This window comes from Myotis daubentonii, chromosome 1, assembly GCF_963259705.1.
Source record: "Myotis daubentonii chromosome 1, mMyoDau2.1, whole genome shotgun sequence".
In the NCBI taxonomy this organism is placed as follows: Eukaryota; Metazoa; Chordata; class Mammalia; order Chiroptera; family Vespertilionidae; genus Myotis; species Myotis daubentonii.
The window spans coordinates 137,826,346-137,847,506 of NC_081840.1; the positions used below are offsets into that span (position 1 = coordinate 137,826,346).

A 21,161-nucleotide genomic window follows, 5' to 3' on the forward strand; every position below is an offset into this window, starting at 1 on the left:
CTCTCTCTTGTAACGGAAACTGACTACCTTCTCCTCCCCAATCTGGCTTGTCCTCTGTCCCCCACCTCTGCCCCACCTCCCAACGCAACGTTCGCACTCTTACACCCACAGCAGGTCAGCTCCCTGACTCTATGGACATCCTTCGCTGCTTCTTTCCTCACTCAGGTTTCTGAACAATTCCCACGCACATTTGATCAGCTTAGATCAACTGAAAATACAAAAATACCACTCTAAGTAGCCATCCGTAGAGTGTGAAAGGAAGAGATGGCAAAACAGAGATGAGGGAGGGTTCTGGGTAAACTGTCTCTACGAATCATACAGAAAAAGAGAGACCCAGAGGCTTATGCCAAAGGCAGCAAAAGCATTCATTTGTGGCCTTAGCAGTCCTTGCACTTGGCTGGGAAGTGACTGGTTTTACCACTGCTTCTCCCTAAAAGGGCATCCTGGAAAAACAGCTCAGCTTTGTTTCCCTTCTCTGGTTACCTAAGACTTTACCTTATTCAAAAGGCCAAAATAATCCTCCAAGAGTGTGTGTGTTTTACATCCCAAGTCTCTTTCCAGCTCTTTTTGTCTTTATTTTTTTAAAAATATGTTTTTACTGATATTCGAGAGAGAGGAGGGAGAGAGATAAAGAGAGAGAACCATTGATGAGAGAGAAACATCAATTGGCTGTCTCCTGCACGCCTCCTACTGGGGATCGAGCCCAAAACCCAGCATGTGCCCCAACCAGGAACCAACGGGTGAGCTCTTGTGCAGGGGACCATGCTCAATCAGCTGAGCCACACTGGCTGGGTTCCCCATATATTTTTTTAAATCAAACAGAAATGAAAAGACCTCCACTATTCATAACAGAAGCACTAGTTAATAATCGTGTTATTAATTTCTTAGGACTGTTGTAACAAAGTACCACACTGGGTGGCTTCAAACAATGGAGATTTATTCTCTAACAGTGCTGGACGCTGGAATTCTGAAATCAAGGTGTCAGCGGGGCCGTGCTCCCTCTGTGATTCTGGGTAGAACCCTTCCTTGACTCTTTCTGCCTCTGATGATGGCATCAATCCTTGATGTCTCTTGGGTTGCAGCTGTAGCACTGCAACCTCTCCCTCTGCCATTTCCTCTCTTTTTATAAAGACACCAATTTTATAAGGACACCATTAAGTACCTACCCTAAGCCACTATGGCCTTACCTTAGTTATATCTGCAATGACCTTGTTCAAATAAGGTCACATTTTTTAGGAACTGAGGGTTAGGACTTCAACTTATATTTTGGGGGGATACAATTCAACCAAAAACAAAACAAAACAAAAAAACCCACAGAAACCTCCAATTTTTATGTCTGAAGGAAGCTGAATATTAACAGTTGAAGGATGGATAGAGGAAAGCTAAGCTGTAAGTGAGGCCTTTTCCACTTTCAATACTTTTTTACATTTACACATTTGATTTAAAATGTCAGAGTTTGGGAGCTTTTCATGGCATTTTGTCTTGTTTTCTCCACTGTTCACTCTAACCAACCCCTTCCTACCCAACTCACACACATGAAATTACAGACAATGCAGAGCAATTTGCCTAAACTCTAATGACCTCTTGATATTATAAATGTCTTAAATAAAGGTCATGTGTCTGAACTAAATCTGATGTGAATTTGCATGCCCAGAGCCTGCAATAGCACTGCATTTCAGAAACGATCCTTTTGAATAAAGATAATAAAGAACTGATGCCATAATTTCATTTTATCAAATACTATTTGACACAGGACAGAGAATGTGAAAAGAATTTCATTATGCATAGCTTTCATTGTAATACTATTCATGGTAATAAGAACTTGCTATAAAATAAAGAAACAATAGCTACTGCATAAGTCATAGATATGTCTATTTCCTGTTATTGACAATGCCTGCGTAGTTACAAGGAATATTTTGGTGTTGTCAATTGAGGGTTTGCTTACTTTGGTTTATGAATTATTTTAGAAGGGAATCTGGAATGAAAGATTTCAAAGCTATAAATTAGAATATTCTTTGTTAGAAAATAGAAATTCTAGATTATTGAGGCTATATTTTGCTTTAAAATTTACTTATTTGATCGTTTGTATTTCATGGCAGGATTTTAAGTGTCGAGCTACACTTCCAGAACTAAATGCAATCCCTCCTATATTAGAGCTTTTTAAGTCAGAATATCCAATTATTCAGTTGTTGGCTCTCAAAACCTTAGGTGTTATTACAAATGACAAGGCGTCACGAGCAATGCTAAGAGACAATCAAGGGATGGATCACCTTATTAAGATCCTGGAAGCTAAGGTATTTAAAACATTTATTCAACTGTCTATGAGGAAATGTATCTCTCCTAAATGTTTCTATAAAATGTAATGTACAGCATTGTGATTATAGTTAATAATACCATATTGCACATTTGAAAGTGGCTAAGAGAATAGATCTTAAAAGTTATCATCACAAGAAAAAAAATTTTGTAACTATGTAAAGTGACAAATGTTAACTAAACTTGTGGTGATATTTGTAATATATTGAATCATTCTGCTGTATACCTTAAATTAATATAATGCTATATGTCAATTATACCTTAATTTAAAATCTTCTGGTTCAGAAAATTTAAGGTTTTAAAGTACTATTTATGATCTTCATGATTTCCTGAAATGGCTAGAATTCGTTTTTTAACCTTTGTCTGCCATAACTTTCTCTAGGGTAAAGCAAGATGAGTAATTTACCCCCACATTATGGAGGGTACTTTGCTTTACTCAGTCTACTGATTTGAATATTAATTATATCTAAATAATTAATATTTTTAGATTGAGAATAATGTTTGATCAAATATCTAGATACTGAGGCCTAGCCAAGTTAAAACATAAAAATTAACCATCACAAATTCACTCTTGCCAATTTGGCACCCATACACATCTTAAATCACACTTAATTTCCAAATAAAGACAATAACATTGTCCTACGTCTGCCTACATGGTACCGATATCCTGTGTACCACTGAAGATGCATTGACACTTTTCCCAGAAAAGGATGCATAGTCCTTGGATGATGTTTACTCTTCTCCTTGATATCCCATAACTTAAATACTGTGAAGTAAAATGAACAAAACTTAAATACTACTAGTAGTTCTAAAGTCAGATATCTTATGTAAGGGAATAAAAGAGGGAAGAAATTAAAGATGCTGCATATACACACATAGTCGTAACAAAATAAGAAAGAAATATTCATAACAATGATAGCCTCTTTTCTATAACTGGCCGTGCGGTCATAGTTGGTATTTATAACTACCTTTTTCAATACCCATCCCATATTCCCTTTGCCCTCAGCAAGGGCCTTGGCTCATTGTAGTTCTTTTCCTGGTGGAGTGACCTGAACATTCTTCCTAAAGTGTCTGGGCCAGTTAGTAGTCTGCCGGGATTGGGTTATTGTAGCTTTCCATCTACTTTAATCACCAGGCATAATAATAATAGGAGACGCCCCAAGGGATCTCCTGTATTCCAGGTATACTCTTTCTTACCTCTATTGTGGAGGAGCAATCCAATTTCTTCTTGGTGGTAAGGACCAATCACCCCAGCCAGCACAGTAACTCCTTTCTTTGCCTGGTGATTTAGAGGCATAAGGAGCCCAAACTGGCCAGGCAGCAATCTTTTCTTTACGTGTTTTCTGATAGAAGCATTTCTCTCTTTGGAGCTAAGACCTCTTGATCAGCAGAACATAAGGTCACATAGACAGCCAAAATTTTTGCATGTGGGTCACTAGAGATAATAATGAGTGGTATCCCTCCCATTTCCTGATTCCTGGGCCCATGAACCCTGACTATGGGAGAAACAGCACCATATACTAGTACTAGATACCAATTCAGAACTTATACAGCCTCCTGGAGGACCTCACCCGAGACCTACAAGTTATTGCCACCTGGCTGCCCTGTAACTGAACCTCGAATAGGCCATTCTATCAAGCCAGCTGCTCTAGGATGATGAGGACCAGGGTGAGGCCCTTGAATTCCAGGAGTATGGGCTCAACGCCACACTTCTTTTGCTGTGAAGTAAGCTCCTTGACCAGAAGCAATGCTGTGTGGAATACCATGACGGTGACGCATCTTTCTGTGTTTCTTTCACTTTAAGGATTTCCATCTTAAATTTCTAGCTCAGGTAAGGCTGCCGTTTTCCACTGCTGTGGGGATTTGGGAGATCCCTCAGGCAAGAAAGCCACGCACTCACATGCTTCTCTCTACCAGTTGGAGATTTTAAGGAATATACTTTCCTTCAGCTTCTGTCTGCTTTTTTAAAACAATTTTTCTCCAGATTTGAACACTATTTTTGGTGAAACGTAAGAGCACCTTCACTTGAATACCATTACCAGAAGTTTCCAGTAATTATTTTTATCTATAAAACCCTTTGGAGTAGGGGAGATGAGAAAAGATGGGGCAAATGGTTCGGGCAGTGGTTGGCAAACTGCGGCCCCTTGAGTGTGGCTCTTCCACAAAATACCACTTGCGGGCACGCACGTACAGTGTGATTAAAACTTCGTGGCCACACTCAAGGGGCCAAAGAGCCACATGTGGCTCGTGAGCTGCAGTTTGCCGACCACTGGGTTAGGGTAAGTGATGTTATGTTAATAAGCAGAACTGTTTCCTTGGGCCTCTGTCCCAACAAAATTAATTACATTATGTTCTGACTGACTGTAGTTCCTCTTGTGTAGAATTTGGAAAGTATAAATTTATTTTAGTACAACTTTCTAAAATTGTGTTTGCTTTTATTATTAGGAACTAAATGACCTTCATATAGAAGCACTTTCAGTGATAGCCAATTGCCTTGAAGATATGGATACCATGGTGCAGATTCAACAGACAGGGGGTCTTAAGAAGCTCCTAGTATTTGCAGAAAACTCTACAATTCCTGATATTCAGAAGAATGCAGCAAAAGCAATTACTAAAGCAGCTTATGAACGTATGTCTCAATTTATGTAATCTAAGCACACATATTCCATCTGTATTCTTGATTTTGATTAGCACTAGCAAACACTAGAGTATTTGTCTGCTTTTAAATGACCATTTGAGAATAGTGCTATACTTACTATTTAAGACCAAAATTCATCTCAATGCCAGTGAGTTAAAATAGATATTGCTTTGTCAAGGATATACTAAACTGAACATGATTTAATTATAACCCTATCTATTTTAAATGAATAAGTCCTAAATTAAGTTTTAAGTCTTTATTTCTCTTGATTTTGGAGTTATGCAGAATATGCACATTGCTTGTGATCCTGAAAACATTATTTCAATAAATCCACATTTAGAGTGATATCTATATAGTAATTTCAGATTTCAGCTGAGTCAGTGCCATGTTATAGAGCTGTGAAAAATAATATGCTCATACTATACATAACACAATTTCATTTCAGTGGCAAGCTATGTTGACATAAATCTGTAAAATATGAGAGATTAATTATATCACAAGCACCAAAGATGAAATTATAGTTTTAATTTATGTATATTTGGAGTATATGATTTAGGAAAAGATGTGACTTTATTTTTCCTCTTCCACATCATTCCTCATATGAATGACAACAACTTTGACTAGTTTAAGTGAGTTATATTCTAAACAAATATACTCATATCTGTATATATGTCTCTGTGTATATTATGGGAAACACTTCCTTTTCAACCCATACTGGATTTCTTCAGGCGAGGTTTTAATATAGTAAGCCAAATTTCTTTGTCCAGTACATAGTCGATATAGAGTGGCTTTTGAGTTACGTTACTAGTATATGTGCCATATCTAAAGACAGGCTATAAAAAACAAGGTTTTTAATATTGGCAAAAGTTGGTTGATTCTGCATTCTGTCTGATGGAACTAGACCTTATCATATCTGGTCAGTTCTTTTTTCTATCTATTGCCGACCTTAGCTGTTTGAGACCCAAAGAGAGGGTAGTAGGAAGACAGGAACAATGTCACACTTAAAATTTGTGGATATCTCAACTTCTCTTTGGATTAGTATGGCTGGGCTGTTCAAAGATTGTGTCAGCCTCTTTTGGGGTAGTGAGTTTCATGAGTTTATCACCTTCATGTGACACAGTAGGGGAAAGAACACCACATGGAGAGTTCCTGGTGCTTCCGTTCTACTACTAGTTCCACTGCTGGCACTGCACTGACCTCGATGTGTGACTATGAGTGAACGACAGCTTCTCTGGACCTCAGGGAACTTGGCTTGTTCCTGAGGGATGAGCATGTGGCAGCATGGGATGCCGGAGGCAAAGTAGGGCCTGTTCTTCCTCTGGTGGACACTGTGGGTGGGATTCTGGACAAAGCGTGCCTGCTGGGTGAAGAGTGCCTGCTACAGGCCTTCCCTGCCCATTATTAGTCAAGGAGGTGAGCAGGTGCTTCCCTCAGTGTTTTGATTGGAGGTGCTGAGGATGTCACGTCAGGTTTTCTGACAGGTCACTCAGTGGTGACATCTGGGTCTTGCACATACTTTCTCTTGCTTGTGGGGATGGGCATCGGCCGGGTTGGATGTCTCACAAAGCCACAGAGTTCTGTCTCGTCCTCCCAGGTTTCCTGGGGCCTCTTTTTGTCTCTCTTGCTCTGAGCCAGTCTCTGTTCTTCACTGAGCCTTGATTTCTGTTCAATATCCCTAGCACTCATGTAAGGACGACATGGGTTCTGAGGATCCTGGGGAGCCAATGGTTTCTGATTATTCTTCATCTTATTGGATCCTCGGGGCTGGGGGGACTCAGCCCTATCTCAACGCTTCATGGGACACCTGAGGCTGCTTTCCTTGTGCCCAAAGCTCCCACAGATCTTGCATTTCAACCGGGGGAGAACAGGCCCTGGGATTCTCCTCCTCTGGTGGGGGAGCCTTGTGTGCCACTGGGGCCCTCTGTGGCTGCTTCCCTTTCTGGGCCATCCAGCATCTTCAGGGCCCTCACTATGGGTAAGGATCTGCCACACCAACTATGAGATTCAGATCTTTCTGTCTCAGCTATGGACTTGGGAATCTCCTGAAAAAATAAAATAAAATAAAAGGAAAGAGAACCATTTCAATATCACACAGAGAAACCTCCTCCTCCCCATTGTATTTTGAATGTGTTCTATATTTTGCCTACATTCTGTAAACATTTTTCTGCCAGAAATTGAATTCTTGATTGATAATGTTTTTCCCCTCCCTGAGCATGGCCTACAGAAATCATTTAGAGATGTCAGATGTCTGGTAATTGTCACTCTTTTGAAAGCAATATTTTCTTTCTGGTTACTTGTAAGGCCTTTTGGTCATGGCTGTTCTGTGATTTCACCAGGATACATTAATGTTTTATTTACTCTGGTTCATATTTATTGGGAATATTAAATGTTAATAAAAAATTTATTTATTAATTCATCTATTAATGATTTACTGAGCTTAGCCCCTTGGTGTCCATAAGGCAGAACAGGCAAGTAAATAGGCAATCACAATGTAAATGGGTTTGATGATGGAAGAATGAGGTCACCCCAGGAGGGCCACCTAAGGCAGACTTGGATCAGATAAGTCTTCCTGAAATAGAAAGGACCTATTCAGGCTAGAACCTAGAGTAAATAATAGAAATTGGCTGGGCAAAGGAGCTGCTGGTGGAAGGGGGTTGGATAAGTAGCACTTGAAGCTGATGGAACAGTGTGTGTAAAAGCCAGAGGGGGACAGAGGCTGGTAAGTTCCAGAACTGAATGTTTTCAGAATGGCTAGTGAATAGAATGCAGCAGAAAACTGACTGTTAAGGTTGTTGAGTAATGAGAAACCAAATGCTAAGGGATGTTATAAGTCAAGTTAAGGACTTTGAACTTTATATTGATAGCAACAAAGAGCCTTGAATTGACCTAGAAAGAGGAGGGAACATTGCAGATTTTCACTTTTCAAAGAAAGATCACTCTTATAGAGCTTGCTATTTATCTTTCAGCTCCATTTAATAAATTATATTGTACAGCCCTTTTTGTCTTTATATTTTATTTTCTTTGATCTATCACTGATGAAAAGTGGTATGTTAGAGGCTTCCCATTATGTTGTTTCTGTTGATTTTCTTCCTTATAACTTTAACTTTGCTTAATTTAATATTATTTTATATCCACTACTCATTTTTTTAAAACCTCACTTACTGCTTTTAGCTTTAAATTATAATATATATTAAGAATGCCATGGCCCTAGCCGGTTTGGCACAGTGGATAGAGAGAGCATCAACCTGGGTTCGATTCCGGTCAAGGGCATTTGGCAGGGTTGTGGGCTTGATCCCCAGTAGGGGGTGTGCAGGAGGCAGCCAATCAATGGTTCTCTCTCATCATTGATGTTTCTATCTCTCCCTCTCCCTCCCTCTCTGAAAGCAATAAAAATTAAAAAGAATCACTTAAAAAAAAAAGATTGCCATTTTATTATCAAAAATGGTCTTGGCAGAACACAGCTATGCAAACTCCAGATGGTTTAAATAAAGAGAAAATAAAGAGACTATTTTACAAGTAGTCAAGGGAATAAACAAGAGATGGTAAGGTCCCCAGAAATTAGCAATATTGAGATAGCCTCACCACCAGATCCAAAGGCAAGGGATAAAACATTGTTAGACTTATTTTTACAACTATTGTATTTGGCCTTATTTCTGACATCACATTTTATGATTTTTTGCTTTTTATTTTTCAATGCTCTCTCCTTAATTTCCTTTTAATTCTTTTTGTTACACAGACTTTTAAAATCATGCCTATTTTAAAGATAAATTTTCTACCTTAATATATTTAGCATTTTTGCTTTGAAAACTTTTTTTCTTCCTGATATTTGTACATTTCATAGGGGTTATAGCTTCTCCTCTCTAAAATCTATATAGTCTGGCCAGCATGGCTCAGTGGTTGAGCATTGACTTATGAACCAAGAGGTCATGGTTCAATTCCTGGTCGAGGCATATGCCCGGGTTGTGGGCTCGAACCCCACTGTGCAGGAGGCAACCAATCAATGATTCTCTCTTATAATTGATGCTTCTATCCCTCTCTCCCTCTCCCTTCCTCTCTGAAATCAAGAGAAATATATTTAAAAAATGAAATAAAATCTATATAAACCTTTCTTCTTTTAAGAATCACTTTGCCATTACATTCAATTTTATTCACATTTACAATTTTAGAGTTTTGTACATATTAGATCTCTTTCAGTATACATTGTGAATTTCTCAAGATTTTGTTTATTTATTGTTAATCCTTACCTGAGGATATTTTTTCCATTGATTTTTATTTTATTTTAATTTTATTTTACAGAGAGTGGGAGGGAGGGAGAAAGGAAGAGAAGGAGAGAGAAAAAGATAGAGAGAAACATCTATGTGAGAGAGACATTGATTGGTTGCCTTCTGCACGCAATCCCCTTGGGCTGGGAATTGAACCTGCAACCCAGGTACATGCCCTTGACCAGGAATTGAACCCATAACCCTCAAGTGAGAGGTCCAATGCTCTAACTACCAAACACACCAGGCAGGGCTAGATTTCAAGATTTTATTTTTCATTTGTTTCTCAATTAACCAGAGTATATTTTTTTTCAGTTCAGTATTTTTTTTTTTTTCAGGAATAGTCAATAGTGGCATATTTTTTTAGTCCTTACCTGTGAATGTCTATTGCCTTTATACATACAGGGTGGGGCAAAAGTAGGTTTACAGCTGTTCATATGGAAAAGAATACAATAATCTTACCTAATAATAGACAAACATGTAAATCGACTGTCCCTGAAGGCTCTGGCCGGAGCAGTGAAGATGGAAAGCTCTGGCTGGAGGAGCAAAGGCCTGTGTCCCAGGTGCCGGAGGAAAACTGGTGCCGGCAGCCAGGGGAAGGGAAGGCCTATTGCACGAATCTCTTCCTGCAACAGGCCTCTAGTTAATAAATAATAATACAAGAATAAACCCTGTTACTTCTACTCACAACTGTAAACCTACTTTTGCCCGACCTTGTTTATGACAGTGTAGCTGAGTTTGGAATTCTTCTGCCATAACATTTTCTCCTCAAAGTTCTATGAACCTTGTTTTTGTAGAGTCTGAGTCTGAGGCCAGCCTGTTTGCTATATAGGATGCTTTCTTTTTGTATTTGAGTACAATCCTTTATCCTATGAGTCAAAATTTTTTGCCAAAATATGTTTGAGATTCTGTCTCTTTGCCTATTACATAGTAAAGCTTTTTGATCTCCAGAATCATGTTTTGTTTGTTTTTCTATTATACTTTCAATTATTGTTTTTGTTTTATTTAATAATTTCCCCTGGAATATTTATTAACTTTAGAACACCTCTGTCCTCTTTCTTCTATACCTATTCCACACTCCAAAATGAGGAGTGCTCTGCCTACACCTGATTTTAATAAACAGACAGGGGTGTCCTTTGTCTTTCCCTCATCAGTTGAGATGATAATAGAATACTTTTGCCCAGATTTGGATAATGATGAAGCTCCTCTCTAATGTGGCATTGCAACACTAATGTGCTCTTTTCCTCCTGGCCCCATTGGTTATATAGGAGGAAGCTGATGTAAATTTGGAACATTCTGTGGGGCCCATAATTGTTCATTGACCAGGGGTATTTATGGAAATTTGTTTCTTCCTCTCTTGCCCCTGCTTCAGGGCCCTCTTTTCTTCTCAATCAACCTCTCAACCAAAAGACTAGTCAATTTAGTCCTAGCCGATTTGGCTCAGTGGATAGAGAGCATCGGCCTACAGATCCAAGGGTCCCGGGTTTGATTCCAGTCAAGGGCACGTACCTGGGTTGCAGGCTCCTCCCTGGCCCAGGCCTTGGTCAGGGCTTGTGCAGAAGGCAACCAATTGATGTGTTTCTCTTATATCAGTATTTCTTTCTGTCTTTCCCTCTCTCTTCCACTCTTTCTAAAAATCAATGGAAAAATATCCTTGGGTGAGGATTAAAAAAAAAAAAAAGACTAGTCAATTTAAATAATTTCACCTCTTCATCTTATCTCCATCCCTTAACCTCCTGCTTCCACCATCCTGCAAAAACGGACCTTGTAGAATTTTCCATTAACGTCCCAACTCCTAAATCCTACAGATACATTTTCAGTTTTTTCTTTATTGATCTCTTTGTGGCATCCCACACTGTTGATTGCCCCCTCCACCTAAACCTTTTATATCCTTTGACTTCCATAGCACTCCTCTTCCCTGGTGTGATTCTAATCATCAGACCAACCCTTCGCCTTTATCAGCTTTCTCTCATCTGCCTATCATTTCAATATTAAACTTGCCTTCCCAACTTCTGTCTTGTCTTTCAAATCTCCTCGAGTAATCATACTTGTAACTCATGTTTCAGCTGACTCCTTATTTGCTTATTAATCCCGAATCTGTGTCTAATTATGACCTGTCTTCTGAATTCCAGCTTATATTTCTGATGACTTCCAAGCACATTCAACTACATTACCCAAATTCAATTTTTGAGGGGTCATTAATTCCTTTGAAAAATCGAATGAAAGAGACTCAATCCCAAATGTACAAGTACTCAACATTTTGCCTATAACTTCAGGGAGTTCATAGGCTGCCAGAAGCTCATCTATGCCTTCTGGATTCAGGACTCCATGTTAGTAACTCTTGAACTAGAATAAATAGGATCAAGTCCAGATGCCCTAGCTTGGAATCAGAGATTTTTCCATCTTGTACTATGATATGGCCACTGGTTATCAGTTTTTTCTTGCTCAGATACTCTCCATTGTGCTATATTCAGGTAGTTTGACCTGATACTTTGGAATATCAACCAAGCACAAGACAAAAGTTAACTTCCATTGCTTAGTAGAACCCCCACCTTCCAGATGGAACAAGATTTACAGCTACCCTGACATCACTTGACCCACTGCCCATGTGTATTGTAGTAGAGATCCTTCAACTTTGTCTTACAGGTTTCATCTGTTACCGAAAAGCTTACAGTTGGAAACCTTTTCTATAATTTCTGGCATGGTCTCCTTCCTTCCTAAATTGTTTCCACCTTTGGTGATTGTGAAAACACTGGAAAAGTGAGTCAAATGAATCTGCAAATCTAATGGATGCACAGGTGGCTTAATTTTCTTATAGTCGGGTTTGGCAACTTGATTCTTGGAGCCTCTAGAAAGAGATGATTCCACAAAGATTCAAGCTTCCTTTCTGTACACATCCCAAAGAGTGAGGCCTCTCCTGACTGGCAGGACAGGGCTCTGAGAACATCTCTCTATTCCAAACTTCCGCAGAAGCAGAATTCCCCTCAGGACTCTGAACTGCCTTAGCCGTAGCATTTGTGGGTGGAGCTGCCCACTGTGCTCAAAACCAATCCTCTCCCCTAGGGCCCGTGCAGGAGGACAGACTGGCGTCTTCCTCATTTACCTACTTCCTTCTATTTTTGTTGATTTACTTACCTTGTAATGCTCTTTACCTGGCCAGCTCCACGATCCCCACCTCTTCCTTTCTGCCTCCATGCTAGACCGTACCTTGTTTCCAGGTCCTTCCTGTGTTTCTTGTCTATCCCCTTTGATATCAGCCATTGCCTGCCTTGCCCGCTCCTGCAGACCCAGCCAGGTTGGCATGCCTTGCTTTATTTTAGACATGCCTTATTTGATATTAGTAACAAAGATAAACTCTAAAAGCTTATAAGGATTAACAAAGTTATCTTCTAATATTTCTGTATTGAAAGTAGATAATCATGAGTTTTAAAATAATTTTCCACCTATAGAAAATTCCATTCTTAACTAAGTTTTAACAAATATTATTCCTTATACTTTTGTTAAGAACAGTGTACCCATCAGTGCTTATTTATAACATTATTTTTTTTTTACTTTTCATCATCATCAAAAAATTTGTAGGCTCAATAATACAAAACACATAGCGCACATTCTTTAAGTTTTGCTTGTTGAATAAAGTTTTAACATGCATTTTAACCATGGAAAGCCCAAATCTGTATGCCTGTGACTTGGCATCAGGAGGAGGAAGGTGTTAATTACCACGTTGCCAGGAGGTTTATGAACTGGCATTAACATCTCAGCAGGAACAGAGGTGGCACCATAGCGACTTAGGAGAAGAGGTGAAGAAAAGCATCATTACATACAGATTTATTTTCAGTTACAAAACCTCATGCTTTTTATTTTAGTGATATTGAACAAATGTAATTTTTAAAGGACGTTCCTCTTTAATAGCATATTTACCTTGCCATCTTTATTATCTGCATAATTAAAACATAAATACTTCACTTCTCCGTGTAGCAATTCAATAAAGGTGCGTGGTTACTATGTTAATTCATCTTTTAAATTTATTATAGCCACGCTGCAGTCAGCACTTTTGAGGTTTGGTGAACACAGCTGGATTTTGAGAACACTATCAGCAGGGTTGAGAAACTAATTGCCCATTTAAATTATTTAAATTATTTTTTAAAATCTCTCCAATAATTGCATATATACTGTTTTTCTTTTAATGCAACAATCACATACTTCAAACTTAGTCTTTTCAAATTAATTCTTTTGGCAGATTTTCCTGTTGTGTTTAGTAAAGTTGACTTAGAGCCGTCAGAGAAGTCTTAATTATAACTCTAAGCATTTTAGGTCAGAGACTGGAAAATTTTCAGATCTTGATTATTCAGAAAAACAAATAAGGATCATATATATTTTTAAACATTGTATAAGCCACGTACTTTCGATGTAACTATTAATTGCAGCTTTTTACTGAAACCATTGTGGACTGCCTGAATTCTAATTTTAAATGACAGGAACAAGGGATGCAAATGATAGGATTACAGGATATGGTTCATGAATGGTTTAAGAGGAATGAACAGAAGTGTTAGAAATTTAGCTTGTGCCATTTATTATGGCCAGATACTCAGATGAAAGGCCAAAGTATTTGCAAATATGGTGGCATCTAAATGTGACACCGTTTCTGTGAAAGGGGCGATTTAAAAGTTATGGTTGAAAAAAGACAAATCATTTATTAACTTTTAAATGAAAACCTAGTTGCAGTCATTTCTGAAAGTATTTCTGAAAAACACAATTAAAATATGTATAAGTAATGAATTAATTCCACATGTACTAGTAGCTGTTATTTCAATTAATATCGGCATCAGCATTTTTTTGCAGAGATTTTTATTAAAACAGAATATTCTCTTATTTATCAGCATCCTAATAACATATATTCACATTCCTCCATTTTAATCATGTAAATTGACTTTATAAAGGTTAACTAGAGAATCAAACCTACAACAAAGTTTAACGAAGGAGCTAAATAAATTAGCAAAAATTATTTGTAAGTTGTTTCTTTTCAGAGTAGTCTCTGGTACTTCTTGTGGCATTAAAACTGAATTTAGTTTAATATGTATTTTATAGTACACACTTTTTAATAGATAGCAACTTATTTAGAATGAACTATAAACACAAAGCAAAAAATTAGGTTTTAATGTTCTAATTTAGTTGAATAAAATATTTTCTTTAGTATAGTAATGAGGTTGTAATTTATTTTAAAAAATAAAATGGAAAAAAAGAAAAAACACTAAAGAATGAAAAGAACATTAAAAATACTTTGGTTTTTAATTTACTATTTTATAATGGGGTGAATTATCATGGTATGTACTTAGATTTGTAACTTTACTTGTTTTCAGATAAAGAAAACTATGCTGATATATGTTTAGATTATGTGTATAGTAATTTAGCAATTTAATTATTTTAATTTTTGCGATGTCACTATGTATTGTAACTTAAGTAAAAGATGATTACAATTTTTAATATAAGCTTATAAATTCCTAAGACTTGAAATCATAGTTTATTATTCATTTTTACTTTCTCTAGCTCACCAGTTTGTACATCTTAGCTATTCTTCAAATATTGGGATTTTATTTAAAATAGACATCAAATAAACAGGTATTTGTTCTTAGTGAGACGATAGTGTATGTGAACACAGCACCATTCCAGGCACATAATTGGTGTTAAGTAAGTTCTTGCTAAATCTAAAACTCGCCTCTCTCTTATTATAGAATCTTCTTTCCCAAAGTGATATCATATAAGGAGATAGAAAAAAGAGCAATCAATGTTCCCGACTCATTTTGTGTAACCACTATGCTCTAAAGGTTAAATAGGTATATTTTTTTGTGTAGTTTAGATTCTCTGTGACTAAAGCTAGCAAATAATTTGAATTCCTATTATATTTTGGACAATTTTTTTTGCAGCAAAATTCTGATTTATTTATTTATTTTTTTATGAAAGCTGAAAACAGAAAATTTTTTCATGAGCAAGAGGTTGAAAAATGCCTTGTAACCCTTTTGGGCTCTGAAAGCGATGGAACTAAAATTGCTGCTTCCCAAGCTATTTCGGTAATGTGTGAGAATTCAGCCAGCAAAGAATTTTTCAATCATCAGGGTAAGCAAACTAGAAAAAACCATTTTGTTCATTTTTAGTTTACCATATTCTAGGTAACTTTGTCGGCAAAGTTACATTTTACCTTTCTTTTTTCTGTAGGGATCCCACAGTTAGTTCAGTTGCTGAAAAGTGACAATGAAGAGGTAAGGGAAGCTGCAGCCCTGGCCCTGGCTAATCTGACCACTTGCAATCCCACTAATGCAAAGTAAGTACTAGGCCTCAACACGGCCTTGTATGGGAAATCTAACAGTGCAAGAAGTGCACATTTTAATATTTTGGCTTTCAAGGAAGTTTACATTCTTTCAGATGATCTACCTTGGGATAAACTCTTAGGAAACCTTCAAAACCCATGTGAAAATAAGTCATCAGATAAGCCTGTTTTGCAAAGACACAGTCATGTGCCAATAAGGACTTTTCAGTCAATGACCAACCACATACATATATAATGGCGGTCTCAAAAGATGATAATGGAGCTCCTATTACACAAATCCCATTGCCTAGTTGGACATCCCTCAAGGGGTCCTGGATTGGAGAGAGTGCAGGCTGGATTGAGGGGACCCCCCCTCCCCCCCCCCCCCCGTACAGATTTCGTGCACTGGGCCTCTAGTTTCCTTATAAAACAGGAAGAATTTCTTAAAGGAAACTTTTATAAATAAACTAGTAATAATTCTTTATCCTCCCTAAATCTTAATTGATATGTGTATTAGGGTTCTCTAGAGAAACAGAACCAAGAGGAAGGTAATTAGATAGATAGATAGATAATTTTATATATTGGAATTGGCTCATTTGATTATGGAGGCTGAGAAGTTCCACGATCTGATCTCTGTAATCTGGAGACCCAGGAAAGATAGTGGGGTAATTCACTCCAAGTCTGAAGGTCTTGGGAGTCTTCTATTCATACTTTTCATTCTTTATTGTCTGCAGAATTCTTTATTATCACTTAAAATGGATAAAAGTGTGAAAAGGAAATAGGAAATAGGAAAACAGGGTAAAAACAACCAGATTCACTTATTTAAAATGATAGAAAGAGAGAGAAAAGTAAAATTATTTTTAAGTTAGTAAATAAAAAGTGAGGAGGCTAAAACAACTCTCTATAAAAAAAATAGATGAAAATAAAAATAGAATCCAGCCCTAACTGGTTTGGCTCAGTGGATAGAGCATCGGCCTACGGACTGAAAGGTCCCAGGTTTGATTCTGACCAAGGGCATGTACCTTGGTTGCGGGCACATCCCCAGTAGGAGGTGTGCAGGAGGCAGCTGATTGATGTTCCTCTCTCATCGATGTTTCTAACTCTCTATCCCTCTCCCTTCCTCTCTGTGAAAAAATCAATAAAATATATACATATAAAAAAAATAGAATCGAAGAGCAATAATGAATTTTATGTAAAAATATAATCCATTTTGTTACTTTATCTATCCTTTATCCTTTATCCTTTCTTGACTCACTGCTAACCTTTTTGACAATTCTCAATTTGTAATGCTTTTTGGAAAGGAAAAAGATAATGCTTTTTAAAAGAGAAAATGCTATTGTCAGCTAAATTTCATATTATATTTATCTATACTCTTCTATCCAATTCATCATATCAAAGTTTTACACTATTTATGCAATAAGAGGATTATTCTTGATTGACATTCATCTAAGGGGCAGATCCTACATATTATAAGAAAATTTTAAACTATTAATTTATAACATCACCGCCATCTGTTGGATTTGATCAGAATTAGAGTTTCTAAGTTATCCCAAGAATGAAAAGTGGTCAGTGTCTTTCATTTCCCTTTGTCAACACTAACTAAATTTTGGCTATTGGTAAACTATGAAAAAATTACAAAATATTATGATTATTAACTAGATGTTTTTCAAGAGAGACGAATATTTTAGGAAATAAAACACAATGAATAAAATAAAAAATATAAAAAGTAATACCTATAATTATTTTAATGCCTATAGATAAATCAAAACTGCAGTTTTGCTATAGAAAATACTAGTAATCAAGTCTAGTATTTACACATAGATCATACTAGCTCAGATTCTTCATCCTTATTCTACATTATCTCCATGAAAAACTGGATGATTTCCCGAAATCTTGACTCCTTTTATCTCAATGTCCTTGTTTCTTTATTGTTTATTTTTTATACCCCTTCTTGACTTCCCATAACAGTATTGACTCAATATAGTTCTGAGGGCAGCATATATATTGGTTACTGGGAAAAAATTGATTGATTGCTGGGCCAATGCTGGCCTCCACAATAGCAAAGACAAAGAGCTTCTCTCTGGGGACTGTCCCGCTGCTGTGATATAAGGTCAGTACCACAACAAAGCAAGTGAAGAGTCAGAAAGGAGTATATCCCAAAAGGACCCCAGAAAGAGGCAGAATGCCCCCCAAATACGTGGATGTGTATTTGAGGGCTTTTGGAACTTTTGAATATCCTCATTATAAAAATAAAGCATTAACTAAATTTTAATACCTACTAGAATTATTCAAGGAGTACCATGCCTAGGAAAGTCATGGAATTTGTAGAAAAAAAATATTCACAAGGTATGCCGCATACAGCACTTCACACAGTAAGCACTTTAAGAAAGGGCAGTACTTTATTCACAGCAACCCAAACTCTTTAGGACATTTCAGTATCCTCAGCGAAGGGCCTGACCTTAATGAACTTCTTGAAATGTTAAATCTCTCTAATGTGTACAGAAGGCGCTTTTCAAGGCTTTTGTGTTTGTTTGTTTTTCATCCCCACCCCATTAAATAGAATTGGGAAGAGATAATATATATTTATTTTTACTGTTTCTTTTCATTTCTTTCATTCTGTAGATTTAAGTATAGACTAATGTTATTCCTTAGAGTTGCCTACATTTTATTGTGCACTTAAGACTGTATGTAGTTCAGTGAACTGATCGTCCTTTTGAAGGAAAAAAGCCCTACCTCTCTTAAAGTTGGCAAAACACCACAATTTTACTCCCCTACTCTTCATTCCTTGAGGAAGAGATGCGATATCTACCTTTGAGATGGCTAGAGAGGTGTACTATCATCCTTTGAAAATAAATTTTAATGTCTGTTCCAGATCATAGGCCTTGGCCAATAGGCAAAGATTCACTTAGCTAAGTAATCTTGTCATTTAGAATACTCTCTAAATTATTATTAAAGAAACATTGACCATAGAAATAATCCAAGGTGATTTACAAAATTAAAATGCAGTCTTATGGTAAGTGTAAACTCATGTTATAGACGTGATGTATCAATTGGACTTAGTAATGCTACAGTTGTGTATTGTCTTTGTTGCCTAGGATTTTTCACAGGGGAATGTTTTTCCGTATCCTTCTCCGAACAGTGAGGGGAACTATGTCTTTATACTGACCCCTAGTGGCAGTTTGGGAGGAAGTTGGGGGAGGGGCAAAAAAGGTAATGGAAGATTGCTTGCTCTGCATTTTAGTGAACCGCACAATAATTTAATTGGAAGCACTCTCCGATGTGCCTAAAATAATATTTTTAAACATTATTAAAAGATAATGATCTGGAAATCATTTAATTGTGATGCCTTTAAAGAGATAATATCCTACTGCTAAATGTGTATTAATAGATGTTTGGGTTTGTCTTTGTCCTTTTTTTAAGGCGCAACCACTTCAAAATGTGTTGACACATTCATTGTTCTGGTGGCTGAATATCTGTTGTGGATTAATCTCATTGTTACTGTAGTTATTCTAGGGTTGATTTTTTTGCTCTTGACTTTGTATAGAAAAGATTATTTTGTTTTAAAATTTCTATGTATATTGCTTTGTTGAAAGATGCTTTGTTCTTTGAATTAGAATGCTCACAATATAAGTGCCCTACAAGATAATTTGAGCTAGTTCCAAAATATCTCAGGAAGTACAGGTTCACATTAAGGATGTTTCAAACTTTTGTATTAAGGATGATTCCTCAAAGAACTATACAAAGTGTTATTCATTACTTTAAAAGGCTTCTGAAATGAACAGATTAAATGGATGGGCACAGTCATCATGGTAAATTTAAGAATTATTTCTGCATTATTTCTAGCCAAGTTTACTGAATGGTTACTATTCCTTTTCTGCCTGATGGAATGTTGTCATAACATAAATATTCTGGATTAAGAAAATTATTCTGGATTTAAAGAAATATATAAAATGAAAAGCTGGATTTTGCAATAAAAGCAAGTTGGCTCCACATCCCCATTTTGTGTCAGTTGATGCCAACTTGACCTTCTCAATTTGAACTTTATTAGCTACCCGTTTTGTGGGGCTAGGTGAATCCCTTGAAATGTTCAATTAGAAAATTATCCATGTGCTCTTATTAGAGCTCAGAGGCTGACATTTGCATAATACTATTTTTAAATTGCTGGTACCTCTTTTAGATTTAATTTCCATTGTTACTGATTTTTAGAGGAAATGATCTTTTTGCCTATCTTTACATTTTGTGAATTTTCTCTCACTCTCTCAATCTGAAGCAGTACTTTAAAAACCTGCATAAATCCCATTTTTACTCATCTTTGACCTTTTATATTTGCCTTTTCCCAAGATTTGTTTTCCCTCCGGAAATGGCCTTTGTTGCCCAATGATTGCACCTAAATGGAAAAACTTGGGTGGAATTCCTGAGGAAATGCCCCAGCTCTAGCCCTGCAGATGTTGGAGATTTGGCTGTCTAGCTGAGTTGTCTGAAAATGAAAATTGCACATACACACACATGCAAATTTTGAATTATGATCATATTTTCCCATGATCCAAGAAATTGTGACAGGATATAGGGAAATCTCTGCCCTGCGGCTCACAGAGTATGAGCAGATGATGATGATGATCATGGCTGGCATGTGTGTGCCAGGCACTGAGCTAAGTAATTGAAATGGAATGTATCATTAAATCCTCAAACAGTCCTATGGGGTATGGAATATTATTGTCACCTCCATTTTGCAGAGACGGAAACAGAGGCATGGTCTTTGCTCCAGGCCACAGAGGTGGGGCGGACTCTCACACCCAGGCAGTCAGCCCTGCACATCCCTAGGGAGCTGCAGAGGTGAAGCTCTTAGTTTCACCTTTGCAACTTCCCTCTCTGCCTTCTGCTTGCTGCCTCCTTGACTCTGAACTTCTCCAAATCCTTCCCACCAAAATGTTTCCCTTTGGTTTCCTAATCTCTTTGAATTTCTCCAGAGTGGAAGGTCCTGGCTCCTTGAACTCCAATAAGCACCTTTGGAGGAGTGAGTTTTCTTCTCCTCTCCTTCCTACCCTCCTTCCACTCTGCTTCACGTTCCTCTCCCTGTTTTCCCCCCTCTCTCCCTCTATTTCCTCTTCCCCCTCTTACAGAGAGAAAGACAAGGCAAAAAATATATCCAGTGACTAGTAAAAATTTCCCATTATACTGTAAATTAAAATGGTCTGCCTCGTTTCTCATTCCCCAAGGAATGATGAAGTGAACCAAGTAGATTCTGACCTTTTTGTTTCTTCTAGAAAATACTCTACTTTTTAAAGCTTGAGAGATTGATTATCATAAAAAAGGTAATGTGCTAATAGAACACCATAGTTTTGATCCTGTGTCTGTTGATTGCATTTCTTGGTGAATAAGTTTTTAGCCTCTCTCAATTTTACCTTTCTTAACTATAAAACAAACAATAAAATGTGAATCTAGATTATCTATTATATTCTGTGCCTCTTAGTGATTGCCCTCTACCCAGTATCACAAGGAGTCTAGAGCACAACTACCAGGAACTTTACCACTGTCATCATTTTATTCCTAAAGCCAAGAAACCTATTATCTCTGAACATAGGCTTCTTTCTTAATCCTTTTCACCATTACTTGGGTGTTCTTAATGTGCTAGGCACCATTCTAGGCTGTA

At 37.2% G+C, this 21,161-nt stretch overlaps 1 protein-coding gene across 2 annotated transcripts in view; it reads left to right on the plus strand.

Moving 5' to 3' along the window:
* ARMC3 (armadillo repeat containing 3) overlaps positions 1 to 21,161 on the plus strand; it is a 74,909-nt gene that overhangs the window by 22,391 nt on the left and 31,357 nt on the right. For both annotated transcript variants that reach the window (XM_059681291.1, XM_059681301.1), the window contains exons 7-10: positions 2,100 to 2,294; positions 4,759 to 4,942; positions 15,169 to 15,321; positions 15,421 to 15,526. In XM_059681291.1, coding sequence (XP_059537274.1) covers positions 2,100 to 2,294; positions 4,759 to 4,942; positions 15,169 to 15,321; positions 15,421 to 15,526 — 638 coding nt within the window. The remainder of the gene's footprint in view (positions 1 to 2,099; positions 2,295 to 4,758; positions 4,943 to 15,168; positions 15,322 to 15,420; positions 15,527 to 21,161) is intronic.